This window comes from Onychomys torridus, chromosome X (assembly GCF_903995425.1).
Source record: "Onychomys torridus chromosome X, mOncTor1.1, whole genome shotgun sequence".
NCBI classification, from domain to species: domain Eukaryota; kingdom Metazoa; phylum Chordata; class Mammalia; order Rodentia; family Cricetidae; genus Onychomys; species Onychomys torridus.
Genome location: NC_050466.1, coordinates 116,773,566 through 116,792,299, shown reverse-complemented (window position 1 = coordinate 116,792,299; position 18,734 = coordinate 116,773,566). Strand labels below are relative to the sequence as shown.

The following is an 18,734-nucleotide window of genomic DNA, read 5'->3' as shown; positions in this document are numbered from 1 at the left end:
GAAGGCAGGAGAGATCATGACTGAGGTGATACTTAATAGTCCTGGGACACTTGAGAAATTATTTCCACAGGTTCCTTGCAGGAATGACAGAACTCTACACGGTAATCACTTAGTAAATGTTAACCTTTATTATTCTTATGCTTATTATTTATTAAATGACACTGAAACATAGAAGAATGCCCCAGCAAAACAAAAGTTAATCAAAACCCAACACTACATTCTGGGTACTTAAAGGTACTCATATTCCTTAGTTAACTGCTGGTAAATGCAAGAATAGTGTAGTTGCTTTGCATAAACTCTAGTTCAAATCTCAACAGTCAGCCTTATCTGCACCATCATCTCTCATTCTGGAGTGGAGGTATCAGACCACTTCATTTGGGACCTCAATATTTTCCACTCAGTACATGTTCAAATTCATCACCTGCTGCTTTCTCAGTACTTTCCTTTTTCCAAACCTTCCTTAAAAAAATCAATATTTATTTTTTGATAAATAAGAAAACATAGATGAATAACAAGTACAAAAAGTAAGTATCACTCATTATCTTTCATCCAAATATAACTCTTAGTACTACTGGGTGTATATAGTTCCATAGATTTTAGTGTCTTTTTAAACATGATTTAACCCCACCCCCCATATGTGATCATATTCTAAATACTGCTATCTAACTTACCTTGCTCACTTAACAATGTTTGATGAGTATCTTTTTCTAGCAATACTGAGTTCCATCAGTACATTTATCACACAGCATGGACAGTCTTTAAACTACTTAGTAAAAACTGAAGTTATCCCCAATGTTAACTACCTTAAGACAGTGCTGACAAGAACAGCCTTGCACATTCAGTCTTTGGCCAATTATTCATTTATCTCCTTAGGACAAAGGTTTGCATATTTTAAGGCTTAATGATACGTATTGCCAAATGCCCACCACCAGAGTTGGAAAGGATCCGTTTTGCTACACCATCCTTGATGACAGTGTGTGGGGAGGACATTTATATTGACCCCCAATTCTTTCCTAGTTAAAAATACATTCAACAAGCCTTCTGCAATGGGCTTCACACAGTTTTCCCAAACTTTTTGGATCCTATTTCCTACACTCTCCACTCTAAGAGGGCTAGTTTGACTACCATGAGGTTTCCTAAATTAATGCCTTTCTCACATCATTTCCTCTCGACTCTGGTCTCACGGAATGCACTAACTTCCCTACCCCATTCAGGACTCCCTTTCAATGGCTCTGTCCTCCCTGAAGCTTTAACTGACTCATGGAGCAGCCATCAAAGCCTGTGCCTCTTCCATGTTCTGAAGGCACACATCTGACAGAATGCATGCTCCAAATAATCTTGGGATCTAGTTGTTGTTTTTTTGTTTGTATGGTTTTTAGCATCTCTACAACTAGATTATAAAACCAAAGGACAGGATAGTTTCTTTCTTCTTCTATTGTTTCTTTCCAGAATTAACATAAATCTTTATTGATGCTGCACAAATAAAATTGATGCAAATGACAGAAAGGAGCCTACTTAGGATGAATTGGTTCACTGTCACTTAAGCAGAGGAAACAGTAAAAATATTTCAATCTAGGCATCAAGATAAAAAGCAACAAACATGTTTTCAGGACAAGTAGTGATATTCATTCATCCAGCTTAAATCTGAAGACAAACTCAGTTAAATATCAGTATCAATGAAACAGTATGATATTCATTATTCAAACTCGGTAGCTGAAAGGATTCCTTCGCCATATAAACAAGGTGGAGGAAAGGAACAGTTTACAAGGTGTGTCGCTGCTTTACTACAAAGCCACCAAGTTATTCCTGGCTTTGGGGAAACATACGCTCAGTCAGTTTGGCTGCAACTTTTCCAACTTTTACTTTCACTAGAAAATCATGGTGGCTCTCTATTCCCAGAACCTTATCAGCACACACTTGAAATTCTTTTAAAAAGAAAAAAAGCGAATCCTCACTAAAGTGATTCTGAGCAGACTCATTTTCTTCCCATTTGAAATTGTCACTGATGTTCTCCATAATTATCAGAAGTTTAAGAATAACCTCTTTGTTCTCCTTCCTATTAAAGAGGGAGCCCAGTGACGATGGTACTTGAGCGCTAAGCAGTTCTCTAGTCATGGCTGGATTTTCAGCCAGATTCAAAAGGAGTTTCAAAACCTGAAGTTTAGTTTCTTCATTTCCTGCTGAAAATAAACGAAAAAAGTCTGAAATGGAATTAGCAAGTATGTGCTGATACTCATTAGTAACAGTCATATTTGTAAGCAATCTGAGTCCAGCCAGCTGCACAGAGGAGTTCAATCGAGAAGTGACTGTGTCCTCACACACTTGATTCATGTATATCTTAAGCCTGCGCTGATTTTCAGCATTCACACTCAAGTTATTTAGGACAATTAAAGCCTTTTCCTTAACAATGGGATCCCGGGTATTGAGAATCTTTGCAACAATCGGGAGACCACCTAAATCACGAATAATATCTCTGTTAAACGCATAAGCAGCATTATTACCTAGAGCAATTAAAGCTGCTTCAAGAATATAAGGCTTTTCAGACATCTCCACCAAACAAAGTACTTTCTGTAACTCTTGGGGGGACAAAACAGTATCATCTGAATTAGGAGAAGCCCTTTTCTGGACAGCTCTCCGAGCCCTTGTAGCCCTGGCTCTTGCCCTGGCTCTAGCTCTGGTCCCTGCTTCAGTGCCGATCCGGGCCCAAGGTGGGTACCAAACTATACTCTTGCTCTCGTTACTGTCACGGTCATCATCAGACCAGTCATTATACCTGGCCCCAGAACAGTCCCCAGCATCATCCACGTCGGCAGAGCCACTCTCGGCCATTTTCTCCTTAGTCTGCTTTCTTCCTCGGGCCAATCTGTAAATGCAGTAGCAGGCTCCAGCCCCAATCACCAGGCCTGCAGTCACCCAGCCGACTTTCCTGGCGTAGCCCATGCAATCGTCCCCGACAACAGCAGGGACCAAGAAATAGAGTAGTCACTCAAAATAGGGGGAGCCGGCTAAGGGCCTGAGTGCAGGCCTGTGGAGAATGAGCTTCTTCAGGCACTTCAAGGCCGCAGTAACTGGTTCTGGAGGTCAACCTGGAAATGGAAGAAGAAAAGAGCGTTTGGCTTTCTCTTCTCTGTGTGCTGCCCCATTCAGACAATCGTACAGAGGAGCAAGAAAGTAGTAATTGAATTCTGGATAGGGAATACAGATTGTTGACAAAAACCTCTCTCTCCCTCATTTCACTCTCCCCCTACATGCCTTCCCCCCCCCCGCCCCCCCCCCCAGTTCACTCTTGCCTCTAAGCACAAAGTCAACGGCATCCACAAATGTTGCTGGGCTCTCATCTGTCACATGCTCCTGTGGTACCCCATGGGATAAGCAACCTTATACTAACCTCCTGGAAACAAGCAGTTGGCCCCTTCTTCCTTGCCTGTGAAGTATTGCCACACCCAATAATCTTTCTGATCTGCTGAGATACCAGAAACAGTGAAAAAATGAGAGCTTGTTGCATGGACTGTATACTTGATGCTTTCCTAATTTACCATCCAGGTTGTCAGATTTTTGTTAAACCTCACTGTGCCACCACCAAAACATGCACAGGCTTAGCCCCCTCCCTAGTCTGAAATGGGTGGATATAGGGAAACAAAGTAGGATTGAGTGAGCCTGGCCAAACCCAGACTGATTTCTAACCCCTCCCCCATTCCAGGCTGCCCCCACGCCCACACCGACCTCTGCTGATCCGGGGAAAGTTCCTCCCTTGCTTCAAGCAGTGCCACCTGCTACAGCAGACCTGCAGGATGACAGATCGAAAACATGGACACTAAGTGCTGTTGAGAGAAAAGGATTATGAACAAACTATCTGGTAGGTTTCCCTGCTGTCATCCCGCCCCCCGCCCCCACCCCTGCGAGCACATTCACACACGCATACAGAGAGAGAGAGAGAGAGAGAGAGAGAGAGAGAGAGAGAGAGAGAGAGAGAGCGCACGCCATTTCTCCACAGTTCGGGGAGTGTGAGAAACACATTTAGACTCAAATCTAAACCTAGATTACCTTTTCTGGTTTTTCCCCTTTTCTACCCCCGCCGCTCCTAGGGTCCCCAGATGGTCTTACCCTCAAATCGACCTTCACCGATATGGTTAATTTCCTTCCTCTTCTCTTGCCTGGCGTGGTACCACAACCTACGGAAAGACTGGGCACCCAGGAGAGGCTTGGACCCACTAGACATAGAGCCACGGTAAGGAAGACACGGCCACAGACAGAAAGACGGGAAACAGCCGCTACAGAGTGCTTGGTGGACGGACCAGTCCCCAGAGAACGAAACTCTTTCCTAATTCGGAGGCCTGGTTGTTAAAGGTTTCCCGCCTGATATCTGGCTCAGGGTTCTGCTGATACATCACATTGCACCCCACCACGCCGGACCCCATGTCCAGTTTTTCCCCCGCCGGCACAGTCCTGTGGACCAGGGGCCAACACCCAGGCCACAGCTCCCTTTCCGGATTGCGGGCCTCAGCTCGCAGCAGATTCTCATCTCCTGATTTCTGGGCGCCTGCCCAAACACCCCCTACTCACAGTTTTGCAGCATCGAAATGGGCTGCGGGCGGGACGTATATCTTGGAAAGAGGATGGCAAGTGGGAGAGACGACGTCGGCGCCCCCGGACCTGCGACGGCCTCCGCCCTACACCCTCCACCACCCCCACTTTATGGAATATCCCAGGTACTGACCTGCAGGGATCAGGGACAGTTTCTTTTCTGCCTCCTTCTTTCCTCGGTTGCAGGCCTGCCCGCCCTCAGGGTAATAGGGAGCTGGTACTCAGACGGGAACAACGACCAGGACAAGAAGGACTTCTGCACACGTCAGCTCTTGGTCACGTGAGAGCGACGTCATCCACCAACTCGGATCCCCACTTTCCCCTCCCACCAGCAGTGCGGCAGAAGAGGACCCGCCCCCCTTCATTCCCTCCCCCATACTAGGCCTTGTTACTCTTTCTTTGCGGCTAATCCCATTTTCCTCTGGTTGTGTCTCCCTTCCTCCAATTACCAAAACAGGACAGCATCCTCCCCTGGGGCTACTGGCCACTTGTACTTTTTTAAATTGACTCTGTCTTCCCTAGATTCACGGGACAGCAGCTTCTCCCAGCTATGAATATCTACCATTTCCTCTGACATATAGTCCTAGACTTGAAATGAATAATCCACCAGAAAAGGAAAGCTGGAATGAGAGTGTATGGTCTACTTTTTTAACACTTTTTTGGTTGTTTTCACCTTGGCTTCCCCTGCTCACAGCCTGCATTCTATTTCTGAGGGGAAAAACAGGAATAGAGGTGGGAGATCAATGTTGGGTGATGGTCTCTAAAAGTCTCACATTTCTCACTTACCGGGAAGTGTTACCTGCTTTACTCAAAGGAATTTTAATGTCTTCTGGGGCCTAGCACATAACACAGCTGAATGAACATAGCACAACTTGAATGAACTAATCAGCCTGCCCCAGACTATGTAAGTCTTCTGACTAAGCAACAGGCTTTGAAGGGCACAAGTTAACCTGGAGGAAGCTTGGGCTCTCCAAAGCCAGAAAAAGTTGAGGAGAAATCAAGTCTGTTAGATAAAAAGGTACACACACTGGTATACGAGTGATACACAAAGAACATTACAAAATCTACTGGGGTACACACAGAGGACAAAATCTGCAAATGAAATACTATTACAGGAACACAAAGACCAACACAAACTTGACTGAACTTGGCATTTAGCAATTAGTGCACTGGTTAGCTTGATGAGCACAATAATTCACTTGCAATTTTAACTTTCAAAGACAGAAAAGGGACTGAAGTAATTACATTCTCTCATTGTTTGAGTGAACCAGGTTCGGTTTCAGTTGCTGGTTGCCCACCAAGACTAACTTAATACGTAGTACAAAAGCAAATAACACGATGCAGTGTGTGATGTAGCTTTCCTAAATATGAGCTTTTCAGTGAGAACTTTCCTAGCAGTTTAGATACAAGGTTGGTGTCTGAGTAGAGGTTTCAAAATCCACAGAAAACACGGGGGTAAATCATGAGGACAGAGAGTTTAAGTACAAGCTAAGCTCTGGGAAAATGTATACCACTGTAGCTTCTAGAAAGCACAACTGAGATGTGATTTTGAATTTAGCAAACTGAGCCAAATCAACTGTATGGCTCTGTATTTAGAGGAAGACCGAGGGCAACAAAGAGACATATTCACACACAAAAAGGGCTTCAGAGGAAAATGTTAACCGTTCCCATCAAGCACTGTCCAGAAGAGAGGAAGTTCTGGCTAAGGTGAAGGGAATGTTTCATCCTTGGCAAAATCATCCCCATAATGTATAAAAATACTTCAAACTTCCTAAGCTAAAAATCACTTCTTAAGATGAATGAATGCCTTTGCTCTGATTCTAGGGTCATTAAGCAATCTTCTGAAGCTGTGACTTCCCAAGCCAGAGCCTGTCTGCAGGGAGAGAATGGACAGGTAAGACAGGCAGAAAGCTCGTCTACCCCCTGACTCCTGTACTTCTCAAGGTAAATTAGTCAGTTTTCACTCCTGTTGGAACGTAGCTTTCATTGTAGCATATTTAACAAAAAAGAGAACACAGAGAGACTGATGAGTTCGCCATTCAAATCTCCATTTATATGTGAATCGCTGAATGAGAATCTATCACTGGCAGAAGCATCCACTCTCTGTTTACAGACAAAATCTGGAGTACATGGTGCAACACTCAAGACAACACCCTGAACTGTCTCTGCAACCCTAGGGAATCCTGTCAGGGAAGCCAGGTGGCTTTGGTTCCAAGGACAACATACCACGTTATCATTTCATATTGTAACTTTCTAATGATCGAAGGTAAAGGAGAAATTAGGACTCAGGTATGCTGTGGTAGGCAGGTTCCCAGCATCTCAGAGACAGCTAAACAAAGGCTCATTATGCAAAGTAATTAAAGGATGTTATACATTAGGACTAGGGATGTGGATGAAGTGTTCAATAATACTCATTGCTCTTGCAGAGGACCCAAGTTCAGTTCCTAGCACCCACATGGGGGTGTGGCTCACAATTGCCTCTAACATCTGTTCCAGGGATCTGACACCCTCCCCTTTTTGTTGTTTATTTTGAGCTGAGGACCAAACCCAGGGCCTTGCACTTGGGAGGCATGCGCTCTACCACTGAGCTAAATCCCCAACCCTGCCTGACCCCTTTTTCTTACCTTAATTGCATAAGATGCCACACTAACAAACAGGAACACACACATAACATAAATAAAAAGTAAAGTAACAATTTTCAAAATAAATCACCATGTCAAGCAATTTAAACTTCATACTAAAGAAAGGGGGTGAGTACATTTCACATTTAACACACCCTATTTCCCTAGCCAAAAGGTCGGCACTGTGCCCAAAACACACCACACAGAAGCTCTCCTGCTAAAATTTCAATCTCGAGCAAGGAGATAAAAACCCCATACCAGGTAAACTTATGTGAAACAATCATTTGTCAGTTTTTCCTTCCTCGATCCCTAAAAGCTGACCTTGTTCTGTAGCATTTATTCTCTATGTTAACCAAACTTGGATAAGCTGCTTGCAATGAGACAGCCTTACCTAAACTACAATACCTCATCAGGGAACACAGTATCCAAAGGACTATAGCTTTTCAAATGTCAACCTTCTCTCTCGTCCCCCTCCATCCATTTTTAGTTTGGGATACTTTTAAGTCATGTGTTATGCATGGCCACCAAAAAGTTTCCTTGGGAAGTGACTTCACAAGCCTTTGTTTGTTTGTTTTCACAGGCTCTGAAAACATTAAACAGACTTGCCTGGGCACTTAATCATTTTCCTTTTTCACTTTTAAGATCATGTATCATATGTCTACTATGTCCTCTAGAAAGTATTTGTGAGTGTATATAATGGAGAACCAAGTGGTTTTAAGTCATAGCCCCTGTGCTTGTTGGTAAGAACTATGAATTAAAGTGGCAAAGATGTAAAATAACTGAGAAGATTCGTTCTTTAGGAAGTTTTAGACAGGGTGTGGATTAAAACTAGAAGGTCCTGATAAACTGAGAGAATGGTGCTTTCTTCTGTGTTTTGTACTGAGATGACTGGATGATATACCAAAGGGGAGAGACATTTTGTAGCAATGAAGAGAAGGAGGAGTGAAGCTTTTGTCCCTGAAACTTGATAAAATGTGAAAATGAGCTCACTCACATCGCTGAACCAATCACCTGCCTTTATTAAGCTCTGCATATTTCTTAGTTCTTCCTTATGTTTATATTCAAAATAAACAGGAGTCTCTTGTGTAAGTTCATAGTAGCCAAAAGCTAAAATGACAGTTTAATCTGAGTGTTTTGTTCCTAAGTTTTCAGAGACAGAATCCACTTATCTAAGACAATCACAGAAAGACAGCATAAGGGCACGGTGGCAAAGCAAACAAAGTAGATAGATGGAGAAAATGGGACACGATGTTGGTAAAAGTGGCTGGTTGTTAGGAAGACCAGAGAGGAGTGCTATGCTCCTGAGGTCTTCTATTTGCCAACAAGGCATTAAGCACTCCCTGGCTCACCTCCTGCAAGGGCCTCCTCCACACAGGGCCCTTCACAGGGAAGGCCTCCGGCTGGTGACTCGAATTTCAATATTCTAAGAAAGAAGCAGCCTGGGGGGTCTATATTTAGAGTATGACTCCCAGCAGTGAACAGGTGGCGCCTGGGGACTCACTCTTGCATATTTTGTCCCTGAGTTCTGAGGGGTTTGTGAGGGTGGTGCAGTAAAGTTATTAGGGAAGGCAGAGAGGGAAAAGGCCTCTTTCTCCTGGGGACTACTTGAGATCCTGTATCTCGTTCTTGTACCTATGAGAGGGGAAAGAAATTGATGTCACCAGTGTCTTGACAATCTACAGTCATCCACAGACCCTCATCCCCACTGTCAGTGGAAAATGCTGAAGACTCATCATTTATGATACGGGGATGCAGTCCATGAATGGCAGAACTAAGGAGACCTCGCTAGTCTTATGGTAACTTGAAATCTTCACCTGTCAGGTACAACTCTCACCTGTGTGATAGCAGAGCGACCCCTAATTTCAGGGTGGTGCACGGGTTGCATCGTGAAACTACAGTACAGAACGTAAATCCCTTTGAAAGCAGGTAATCTGTGATGTCATTAATTTGTAAAGTTTATCTAAACCTAAGTTGGTGTCTGAATAAAATCTATCTTTTGTATAAGACTGAAAGTCATTATTGAACCTTGTACAAGATTTCAATCATCTGACACCTGTGAGTTCACTCAGGCTAAAAAAGGGGGGGGTGGGGCAAATAAATGGCTCACACATCTAAAATGGTCAAAACTTGAACATTGTCCTCACCACTGATCCATTTATGTTTCATCGATCATACTCAAGGCATGCTGGTTTTGTTTGTAAGGATGTTTTAAAAACTGTAAGATGCTATTTTAAAGCTGCTATTTAAAAGAAAATATTTTTGGTGTTGTACTAATTAACTTTGCCAAATCAGTGAGATCTTGCTATCAACTGGAAAAAAAATCTTAATTTCTTTTTTACATACAATTTAAAAGATTGAAATTTGTTTATCTATCCGAGTAGAAATAGGTTCATTTTGTCTTATGATTACAAAATAATAGTCTATCAAATAGGAGAGATGAAATAAAACATAAATGGATCAAAGGTGTTAATACAAATTCCACTCACATCTAGGATTCCTTTTCTGCTTCTTCTCCCCAACTTTGATACTGAAACTGAAAATAAAGAGGGATAGAAATTAAAGAAAGGGATGCAGGAGTTTGAAAGTCAACGAAAGGACCAGACAATTCGCCCAAGAAGAAAGTGTGAATGCATGGTAATTCGAGAAAGTTAAACTCAAACACAAGAAACGATAACTTTCTGGTTTCTGATATTGTTGCAGAGAAAAAGACTAACAGGGCCCCAAGTGTTGGGGGAGGTACGGAGCCTACTGGCGCCTGCCGCACTGCTTGTGGGAGTGGAAATTGGGGGCTAGAGCTCACTGGTGACGTGGCTGTCACGTGACTGAGAGCCGCCTAGAGCCGAAGTCCTGTTAGTCGCCTCCGACTGGGTACCAACCCCCTATTACTCTGCAGGCGCGTGAAGGAGAAGGAAACTCACGGAGACCGCACAGGTCGGTGGAAGCTGCTTGGAAGGTGATGGGGGTGGGAAAGGGCCAAGAGCATAGCGCGTTCAAGTTCCGCAGATAAGGGCTATGTCCCTTTCTCACCTACTTTTTAAATACCTAACCCCCGACCCACATCCCACCCTCGGTTCTTTTAATAGGGAGAAGTGGCGGGCTTCAGGTTGGGGTGAGAGGGGTGAACGGAGGTTGCACAAAATCCAAGCAAAGAAAGGATCTACAATCCGGTCACCGTGTCCTGGATGCTGGTCAGTCCACCAAGCACTCCGTCCCCCCCCCCCCCGCAACCCCCAGTCCCCTGTCCGTTTGCAGGTCTTTAGGTCTCAGCTCAAGCCTTGGCTAGAGAGGAAGAAAACCGCTTTGATTGGAACCTTGCTGCAGGTTTGAAGGTGGGATTCATTCGGAACCTAAGGAGGGGGTGGAAGAAGAAGGGGGCTGGGATCTTTGCGGGCCAGGTCCTAGTCGCCCTCTCCTGGCCCCTTATTTCTCCACACCCCCTCCCATTTCGGTGCAGGGAAAGGGGTGTGGCGGCATTTGCTGGGGAAATGGCGGACGAGGAGGGGGCGGGGAGGCCCTCGTTAGCAAAGTCGGGAGGGTGTGAGAAATTATTTTTTCTCAGAAATCCCAAATTCAGAAAAGCTCCTATCAGTGTAGTTAGATCTGTCTAACTACACTTTCAGTTCTTCATTGCTGTCTACATCGTTTTTTTTTCGATTGTCCTTTGGCCAGGCTCGGTCCATCTGTCACCGTGGAGGGAAGACAGCAGAAGACCTCCGAAGAAAAAGGAATTCACTTGATATTGGAGAGGTTGGTTAGAACACATGCTATGTTTTTGGGATGGGGAGGAGGAGGAGAGAAAGTAGGGGGGTGTTAACGGAGACTGCCTGAGGTTAGCTGATGTCACCTGCCCACCTATCACATCACAGTCTCCTCTCCTGGCTGTCTCTGAGAATCCTGAGAGCATAAAAGTAGATCCTGAGGGTAGATATGGGAGGACAGAGAAGAACAATGAAATCATTACCTAATAATGCAACTTTCTCGACAAGAATTCCAACTCATCTGTCGGGGCAGATATGAACCCAGTCAAAGCTCAGAGCCCTAATTCTCTCACACACACCCTTAGAGTCATCATAAGAATCACAGCAGCATAGGAGAGGTGGAAGATTCCTGGCCTGCACCGTAATTCACACCACCACTGACAGTTCTCTTCAACCAGGTGCAGAAAGACCCTCTCCTTTCCGGCCCAAAGGCTCACATCCACATAAGCATGGGTCGGGCCCGGGAAATGGGTTGGATGGCAGCGGGCCTGATGATTGGGGCTGGTGCCTGCTACTGCATGTACAAACTAACCATGGGAAGACATGGAAGGAACCAATTGGAGGAGGCGGAGGAGGAAGATGAATGGGATGATGAGCAGGATCTGGATGAAGAGGAGGCAGACAATTGGTTTGATTTCACAACAATGGCTCGGCCCTGGAGTGAGGATGGGGTCTGGGATGAACCTGGGGCCCCAGGTGGGACTGAGGACAGACATTCAGGTGGTGGAAAGGCAAACAGAGCACACCCAACCAAACAACGACCATTCCCATACGAACACAAAAATACATGGGGTGCTCAAAGCTTTAAATCCTTCAATTGCGCTCCTGACCTGACCAAGTGTGCCTCCATTCAAGGAAAAAAAATGTTCACCGAGCCCACAGATGCTGTCTTTTCCCTTAGCCACAATGTCAGTAGGCATTTGGCCAGCCTCTCAGTGGTTGGAAACGGGATCCCCACCCCCCAGCCCACTGTGAGGGAGAAGGCATTGTGTGTCCCAGAAAACCCGAATACCAGTGTTGGAAATCAGGGCCAGATTAAGATGTACATCGATGAAGTGTGTCAAGAGACAGTGTTACGTTGCTGCAAGTCATTTCTGCAGCAGGCCGGATTAAATCTGCTAATAAGCATGACGGTTATTAATCACATGCTTGCCAAGTCCGTTTCAGACCCGAGGTTTCCTTTGATATCCCAGGGAAGTGGATGCGCAAAGGTTGAGGGTTTGGAAGCACTGATGGGTTTGCCTGAAAAGCCAGTGTTGGCGGGGGAAGTGCTGGCTGCCCAAATGCTGTTCTCATCCATGCTCCTCTTTATCAGAACTGGGAGCAGAGAGATACTCATGGAAGCCCTCTCCCCATAAGTGGCTGTCTCAGCAGAAGGAGACCAAACCCACCCGAGCCTGAGCAGTTTACTAAGGGAGGGCGAAGGAGCTGCAGAGGGTGCAACAAGGATGCAGCCTGAGCCAGTCAGCTCCTCCTTGGGCGAAAGGTCCAATGGCTAAATGGAGGGCCGCACTCTTCTTGGCCAGGCAGGGCTCCCCAGAGCCCTGGGCAACTTCTGGGGTTTGTAGTCTGCAGGTAAAGTGCATTGTCAATTGCTCCCTTGCTGCAGCCTTCCTCCTGCAGTAAAGGGTAAAGGGATCACCCCCTTGGCTGCTAGCTGCAGATAAGGAACATCAATCACAGCATCACCAGTGCTGTCCTTGCCTGTGGTGATCTCCCTGTCTAAGCGGGGCCACTTAGCAGAAGGGACACCCACATGGGAACTTGTGGCCAACTTGCATCTGCTGCCGCTCTCCTCTTTTCTACACTAGCTGATGAATGGCTAGCATGTTAATCGAAGAAATGCACTCCCCTCCCGTCCGTTGTGCCCACCGACCCTCTTCCCCCCCTGAGCCCCCACCTGTGTGTATCATCAATAAACTTGTGTGCTTTGATTGGCAAGACAATGAAAAGGGGGCACGGGCCTCCTCTTTGAGTTCGTGGTCTGCACAAACAGGGAGACACAATACACCACAGAGTCCAGCTGTCTGGGGCCCCTGCTCCCTGACAGGTGCACTCACCAGTGCTCACAGGAGGCAGGGGCCAGAAAGGGACTGCTGTGCTGGGATAAACAGGCCTCAAGAGAGGGGCACAGGGGAGGGGTGAGGGCAGGGGTGGATTTAAGGTGTGGCTGGGGAAGTAGAGGAGATAACACCCTTGAAGCGGGCACCCTGGGGCCCTGAGTACAGGAAGCCTTTAAGCAAGAGGTCTTCTTGACAGGCCTCCTTGGGATGAAGGCTCCAGCCCATGGCATTTCTGTGCATCCTGCAGTGGCTCCGTCACCCACCTGTGCCCATCTGGTGGAAGGTTCTCCCAGGAGGGATCACCACTCGCCTGGCCCCTGCTAGGTCCATGTCTGTCTGTCCCTTAAGGTGCTGTCAAAACCACTTCCTGCCTCCCTTCCTTCCTGGGGATCCTAAGCACTGCTTCCTGGCAGGGTGAGAGGGTTGGCAGCTGCTCCACTTTTGGGGAACCTCCTTTCCCCCTAGCCCTTCCTCGAGGTGGAGCATCCAGGAACTCCCCACAAGGACAGTGGGGAAGATGCTGTCAGTGCTGTGCATGACTGGCCTGCAGAGATCCACACAGCCATGCTCTGACTCTGAGATCCACAGACCCCTGCAAGGAAGAGGAGGCCCCTATGCACTGAGCCATGACTCCAGGCCTGCCCAACTCTCTCTCTCTCTCTCTCTCTCTCTCTCTCTCTCTCTCTCTCTCTCTCTCTCTCTCTCTCTCACACACACACACACACACACACACACACACACACACACACACACCCTGTCCATTTCCAAACCTCTCCCAATTCCCCTTAGCTCCTGCCTCACCCAGGCTATCTTCCCTGCATGGTTGCCATGTGTGAGGCAGCAGGCGCCTTCCCAAAGCCATGGCAAAGCAGGAGGCACAGGTGCTCCCCTTGGGAGTGCTCCCTTCCTGAGGCTGTGCTGCTGCTGCAGGACAGGTGTCACGTACTGCTGGATGTCCCTGGGGTGCTGTTCTGGGTCACTGTGCCCTGTGCACCAGTGGTCTGTGTGCACAGTGCCCTGCCTTCAGCCTGTTCTGCTCCATGCATCTCTCCAGAGCTTTCATCCCCTCTTCTGCCTCCATGCACCATTTGCATTCCAACTCTCCTGTTTGTACCCTGTTCCCAGCAGCATTCCGTGGTGACCAGTATGCTGGGGTGCCTGCCAGGCCCCTGGACCAACTCTGGGAAGTTGTCCAACCAGGAGTGGATACTGACCATCTCCAAGGCTCTGGGAAACTGGATAAAGCCAGTGGCCTATGATAATTATTGCACACCTCACAGCCATCACAGTTCGTGCCTCAGGCTGCCTTGTTTGGCTCAGGGATGCTGTCTTGTCTCCTAACAGCTGCTGGTGGAGTCCTCCCCAGCATGTGGTCCCCCCCCCACAGCCCCTTTGAGTCCAGTGATCCACGTTGATCCACGTTTTGGCTGGGTGATGTATACTGAAGGAGGATTTTGTGCACACACCTGCATCTCCTTGTCCTCGTCCAGTGTGCCTTGCCAGGGCTGTGTTCAGTGACAGCTCACTGTTAGGCCTCTTTAACCTCAGCACAGAGGCAAGGCAGAGGCTCCTGTCCTTGCTGGAGCTTCTGGCCCAAATTAGCATGCGTCTCCCTACTCCTCTGCACATCACACCCAGAACTCCAAGTTTCCGGTCGTGTGCCGTGGTCCAGCATCTCCCAGGTACTTGAGGCTTGAACACTGCAGCTGTCTCCTAACTTGGGGAGGCCTCAGAGGCTCCTAGCACACCTCCTGAGCAGCTGTGCCCCAGGAAAGCCACCTGCCACCAAAAGCTGCTCCACTACAAACATGGTCCTGGCCCAGGTCGCCCCCTCCTGTTCATTTGCTGGTAGTGCGCTCCTGAAAACGTGGCTTGGGTGTGGATGCAGAGCTTTCTTGTCTGTCCCCTCATTGCTTGACTGGTGGTCTCTTGGAACCTAAGCAGGAGGCCCGTTTCACGGTGGGTGAGTGGGGTGTCTGATTCAGGAGGCATCTGAAGAGAGTTGTGAAACAAGACCCCTGGGCCCCCATCCTGTTGGGCACAGACAATGCAAGATCAAAATAGCTCTGGATCACAAAATGGACCTGTCTGCTGCTGGGCCTTCCCACCACAAACACTGAACTAGGTCAACCATGCTGCCCTGCCGCCCCTGGTCTACAGAGCTGTACCCTGCCTGGCCTGAGCTGTCTCCTCTGTCATGTGAGCCTGCTGCAGACTGCCTCCCAGTTCCTGAAAGAGCCCTAGGTTTGCTGCTGCTGCTGCTGCTGCTGCTGCTGCTGCTGCTGCTTCTCATGAGCACCTTCATGTGTAGTGCCCGAGGGCACAGTTTCTCCATACTTATTCTGGAGCCCTCCCCTGCCACCTGTTGTTCCTGGGGATTGTGTGCTTTGAGGGCCCTGCACTCCGTTCCCTGGAAACGCGGGCTGGATTGTACCTTTACTGTTGGTTATTCCAGTCTGGAAACATTCACCCTCACTTAACTCTTTGTGTCATGATCACAGCAGTTTTGACTGCATAGCACTCACGTTGAAATGCTTCTTATGCACAAGTACTGCCGTCACCATGTCCCTCTGTGCCATTAACACTGTCTGTTTAAAAGAGCCTGGTAGGGTGTGCAGCAGACAGCTGTGTGTACTTGCTCCTGCTTCCCTTGTGGTGATGTGGTGGTGGGGAGAGTTTCTTTGGTGCATGTTTACAAGCCTCTACCCTGAAGCTTCTCAGGACCTACTCCAGCCTCAGCAGAGCCTATTGAGAACCCCACTGCTACGGATTTTGGCCACATACTAAATTTGGCTGGTAGGTGTGAGGTTCAGGAAGACACTGAATCAGAGTCCCATCCAGCCCTGCAGAACCTAACTCTTCCCCTCTGTGCCAGATGTGGCATTTGTCATTTACAATCTACCCTTCTCCAGATATCTTTGCTCCAGGCCTGGAGCTTCATTTTTCTTGAATGAGTCTGTTTTCAGGATTTGTTTTTCAGGGTGGTAGGTGGTAGTAGATCTCTTTTGACACTCTTTGATTACAGAATGTGCCCCCTTAACAGTTTGTCAGCTATCTTGTGCCGTCTTATTTCAAGTTTTGACTTATGGATCTGCTAAGAAGTGTACCGTTAGGCTGGGCAGTCAGGAAGCCTACCTTTAGTCCCAGGAGGTAGAGTCAGGCAGGTCTCTGTGAGTTGCCAGAAGGCAATGTAGAGACTCTGTCTCAAAAGGCAAGAGAAAACAAACAAACAAAAGGAAAAAAGAAGTGTACTTGGCTGGAGAGGCGGCTCAGTGGTTAAGAGCACCGGCTGCCCTTCCAGAGGTCCTGAGTTCAATTCCCAACAACCAGGTGGTGGCTCACAACCACCTGTAATGAGATCTGGTGCCCTCTTCTGGCCTGCAGGGACACATGCAGGCAGAACACTGTATACATAATAAATAAATAAATTTAAAAAAAAAAGAAGTGTACTTTTCCAGCGAGATGGGCTATAGTAATGTGATATGTCTTCTCCTGCATGGACAGTTGAGGTCCCTACCATCACTGGTTGAATAGTCCATTCATAGCCTAGTGTAACATCTTTATCCACCAAACCCAGCAATTGTCTATGGCTTCCTGACACTGAAACCCCCTGAGACACACTCCTTTCTCCTTGTCTTGAGAAGCCTCAGCTTTTTGGGTGGCCCAATGCAAGTGGTAGGTGTTTTGGTGAGGAGGATTCCTTTAAGTGCTTGGGAACAGGCCTCTGCCTAGCTACTCTCTCAAGTATATTGGAGCCTGTGGGAAGCTTAGAAAGCCTCATTCTACTGACTTTAACATTGTGGGAAATCAGGCACTGATATCTTTCTTCTACCAAAGTCTTGTGTCTTCAAGACATATTAAGTTTCAGAATATTGTGCTGTGCTGCCATCATAAACATCATATGTACCATATTATAGTCTAGCCTATGCAATTATATATTTTCTAATGTAGTGTCAAATATCTATAAATATCCCCAAAAATAGGACATAGAATTTTTTATCCTGTCAGGTATATTGAAACAGCAAAAATTAACTTTGCCAAGATCCTTTCCATTTAAATTTAAAGGAATACTTATGGATTTCTTTCCCATTCAAAAATAAATTTACTAAGCAACAACTCTTCTTGGTTGATATAAAAGGTATTTATGTAACATTATTCTGTAGTCAGTTTCTTTCAGCAAACTCATCATTTTTACTATTTTGCCTTTTTATTCTCTCTGACTTCCTATGTAGATAAACGTAGTTTACAAATTATGGCAGTTTTATCTCTTGCTATCCAATAGTTCATGCATAGTTCATTCCCTTTACTTATCTCTTTGCACTGTCAAGGACCTTCAGAACAAAGGCATTGACGCTGAAGTGCATATTTGTCTTCTTTCTGATCTGAACGGGCTCTGCTTCAGTGAAATGTTGATGTCTACTGGAGGCTTTTGAATAAGTAATATGTCATGTATTTATGTAATCAAATTTATAAAACAGTAAAAAAAATAAGTGTACTAGACCTCTGTATCGGTCTAGATAATTCTCCAGTACCTGATGTTGAGTAAAATACTCAATTTACAGAAAGATGCAGCAAAATGACATTTACATAATTTTAAATATCTGAAATAATACTATATATTATTTTGGAGATAGATATATATATATATATTTCTAGAAAAATTTAAAATGGCCTTCTGAAAGATGTGCATCAATTTTGCAGTAACATTTGTGTCTGGGAGGAAATGTCAGAAAATGTGACCCTAACAATGCAAGCAGCTCAATTTCATTGATTATTAGAGATTATAATGAAATATTAAAATATATTAATGTTTCTTATTATGTTTTATTTATACTTAGATTACCACAACTTTTCTCTGTACTCTTTTTTAATTAAAAAGAAAGATATATTGTGTACCTAATACAACCAAAAAAGAGTGCCCTTACCTAAACATTTCCTAAAGAAATTTTAGAAAAATGAACATTGAAAAGTGACCCTAAAAGCTTTTCTTACAAATCAGATTGGCATCAAATTGACTTCTTATTCATAACACTGATTGTGAAATGTTAGCGAATGAATACTTCTAAATCCTTGAGAATACGTCTTCTTCTGGTAGTCTCTCCCTAAAAGTGCTTTCCAATATTGGCTCCCAGTGAGACAGGCCTCTATCCTTACCTACCATTGCTTAGTTCACTTCCATTTGGACTTGGGCTAACGTGTGTGATTTGTGTGGATCAGTTTAAACTTTGGCAAATATATCCCAAGAAGCAGCTTCAACAGTACATTTTGAGTGAGGCGTGCGCTCTTCCTCTGAAACCATCGCATGTGGAGCTGCCCACCATACTCTGTGGCTGATGTAGAAAGGAGATGAACTATTCTAACTGAAAATACAAAGACAGAGTTGCCAGACAAAATAAGGGACTTCCAGTTAAATTTAAATTTCAGTTGAACATCAGATAAATTTGTGTGTGTGTTTGTCTGTCTGTATCACAGATGTATGGAATATACTTTAACTTAAAATGTTAATTGTTCATCTGGAAATGAATTTTAACTAAGCACCCTTTATTTCCACTTGATAGCTACAGCCCTAACTACAGGAAACTAACCACCATCTGATCTGCTGGCTGACTCTAGCCATGTTAGATGACTTCAGGAAACAGTAGCAGAACTAACAAGCGAAGCCTAGCACAAATTACTGATCCATACACTAAAAAGCAATTAGAGTGTCT

The 18,734-nt window shown here is 45.7% G+C and overlaps 2 protein-coding genes across 8 annotated transcripts; one reads left to right on the top strand and one right to left on the bottom strand.

Annotated features, from left to right (window-relative positions):
- Window positions 1–105: 105 nt before the first annotated feature.
- On the bottom strand, window positions 106–4,898 carry Armcx3 (armadillo repeat containing X-linked 3). Of its 2 annotated transcripts, none has more exons than XM_036175280.1 (5): window positions 4,718–4,898; window positions 4,105–4,183; window positions 3,724–3,784; window positions 3,389–3,460; window positions 106–3,086 (listed from the first exon to the last, which is right to left on the bottom strand). In XM_036175280.1, the coding sequence occupies exon 5, from the start codon at window positions 2,938–2,940 to the stop codon at window positions 1,801–1,803; it is 1,140 nt and encodes a 379-aa protein (XP_036031173.1). In that variant the 5' UTR covers window positions 2,941–3,086; window positions 3,389–3,460; window positions 3,724–3,784; window positions 4,105–4,183; window positions 4,718–4,898; the 3' UTR covers window positions 106–1,800. The 2 variants fall into 2 exon arrangements, with proteins under 2 accessions (XP_036031173.1, XP_036031174.1); XM_036175281.1 differs by having other exon boundaries at window positions 3,389–3,463; window positions 4,718–4,870.
- A 5,143-nt stretch (window positions 4,899–10,041) lies between these two features.
- Window positions 10,042–12,904, top strand: LOC118574155 (protein ARMCX6-like). Of its 6 annotated transcripts, none has more exons than XM_036174862.1 (4): window positions 10,042–10,136; window positions 10,289–10,393; window positions 10,875–10,952; window positions 11,362–12,904. In XM_036174862.1, exons 2-4 carry the CDS (start codon window positions 10,388–10,390, stop codon window positions 12,319–12,321), a joined length of 1,044 nt encoding a protein of 347 aa, XP_036030755.1. In that variant the 5' UTR covers window positions 10,042–10,136; window positions 10,289–10,387; the 3' UTR covers window positions 12,322–12,904. The 6 variants fall into 6 exon arrangements, with proteins under 6 accessions (XP_036030755.1, XP_036030758.1, XP_036030756.1 ...); XM_036174865.1 differs by having other exon boundaries at window positions 10,289–10,526; window positions 11,348–12,904; XM_036174863.1 differs by having other exon boundaries at window positions 10,289–10,534; window positions 11,348–12,904.
- The last annotated feature ends 5,830 nt before the right edge of the window (window positions 12,905–18,734 follow it).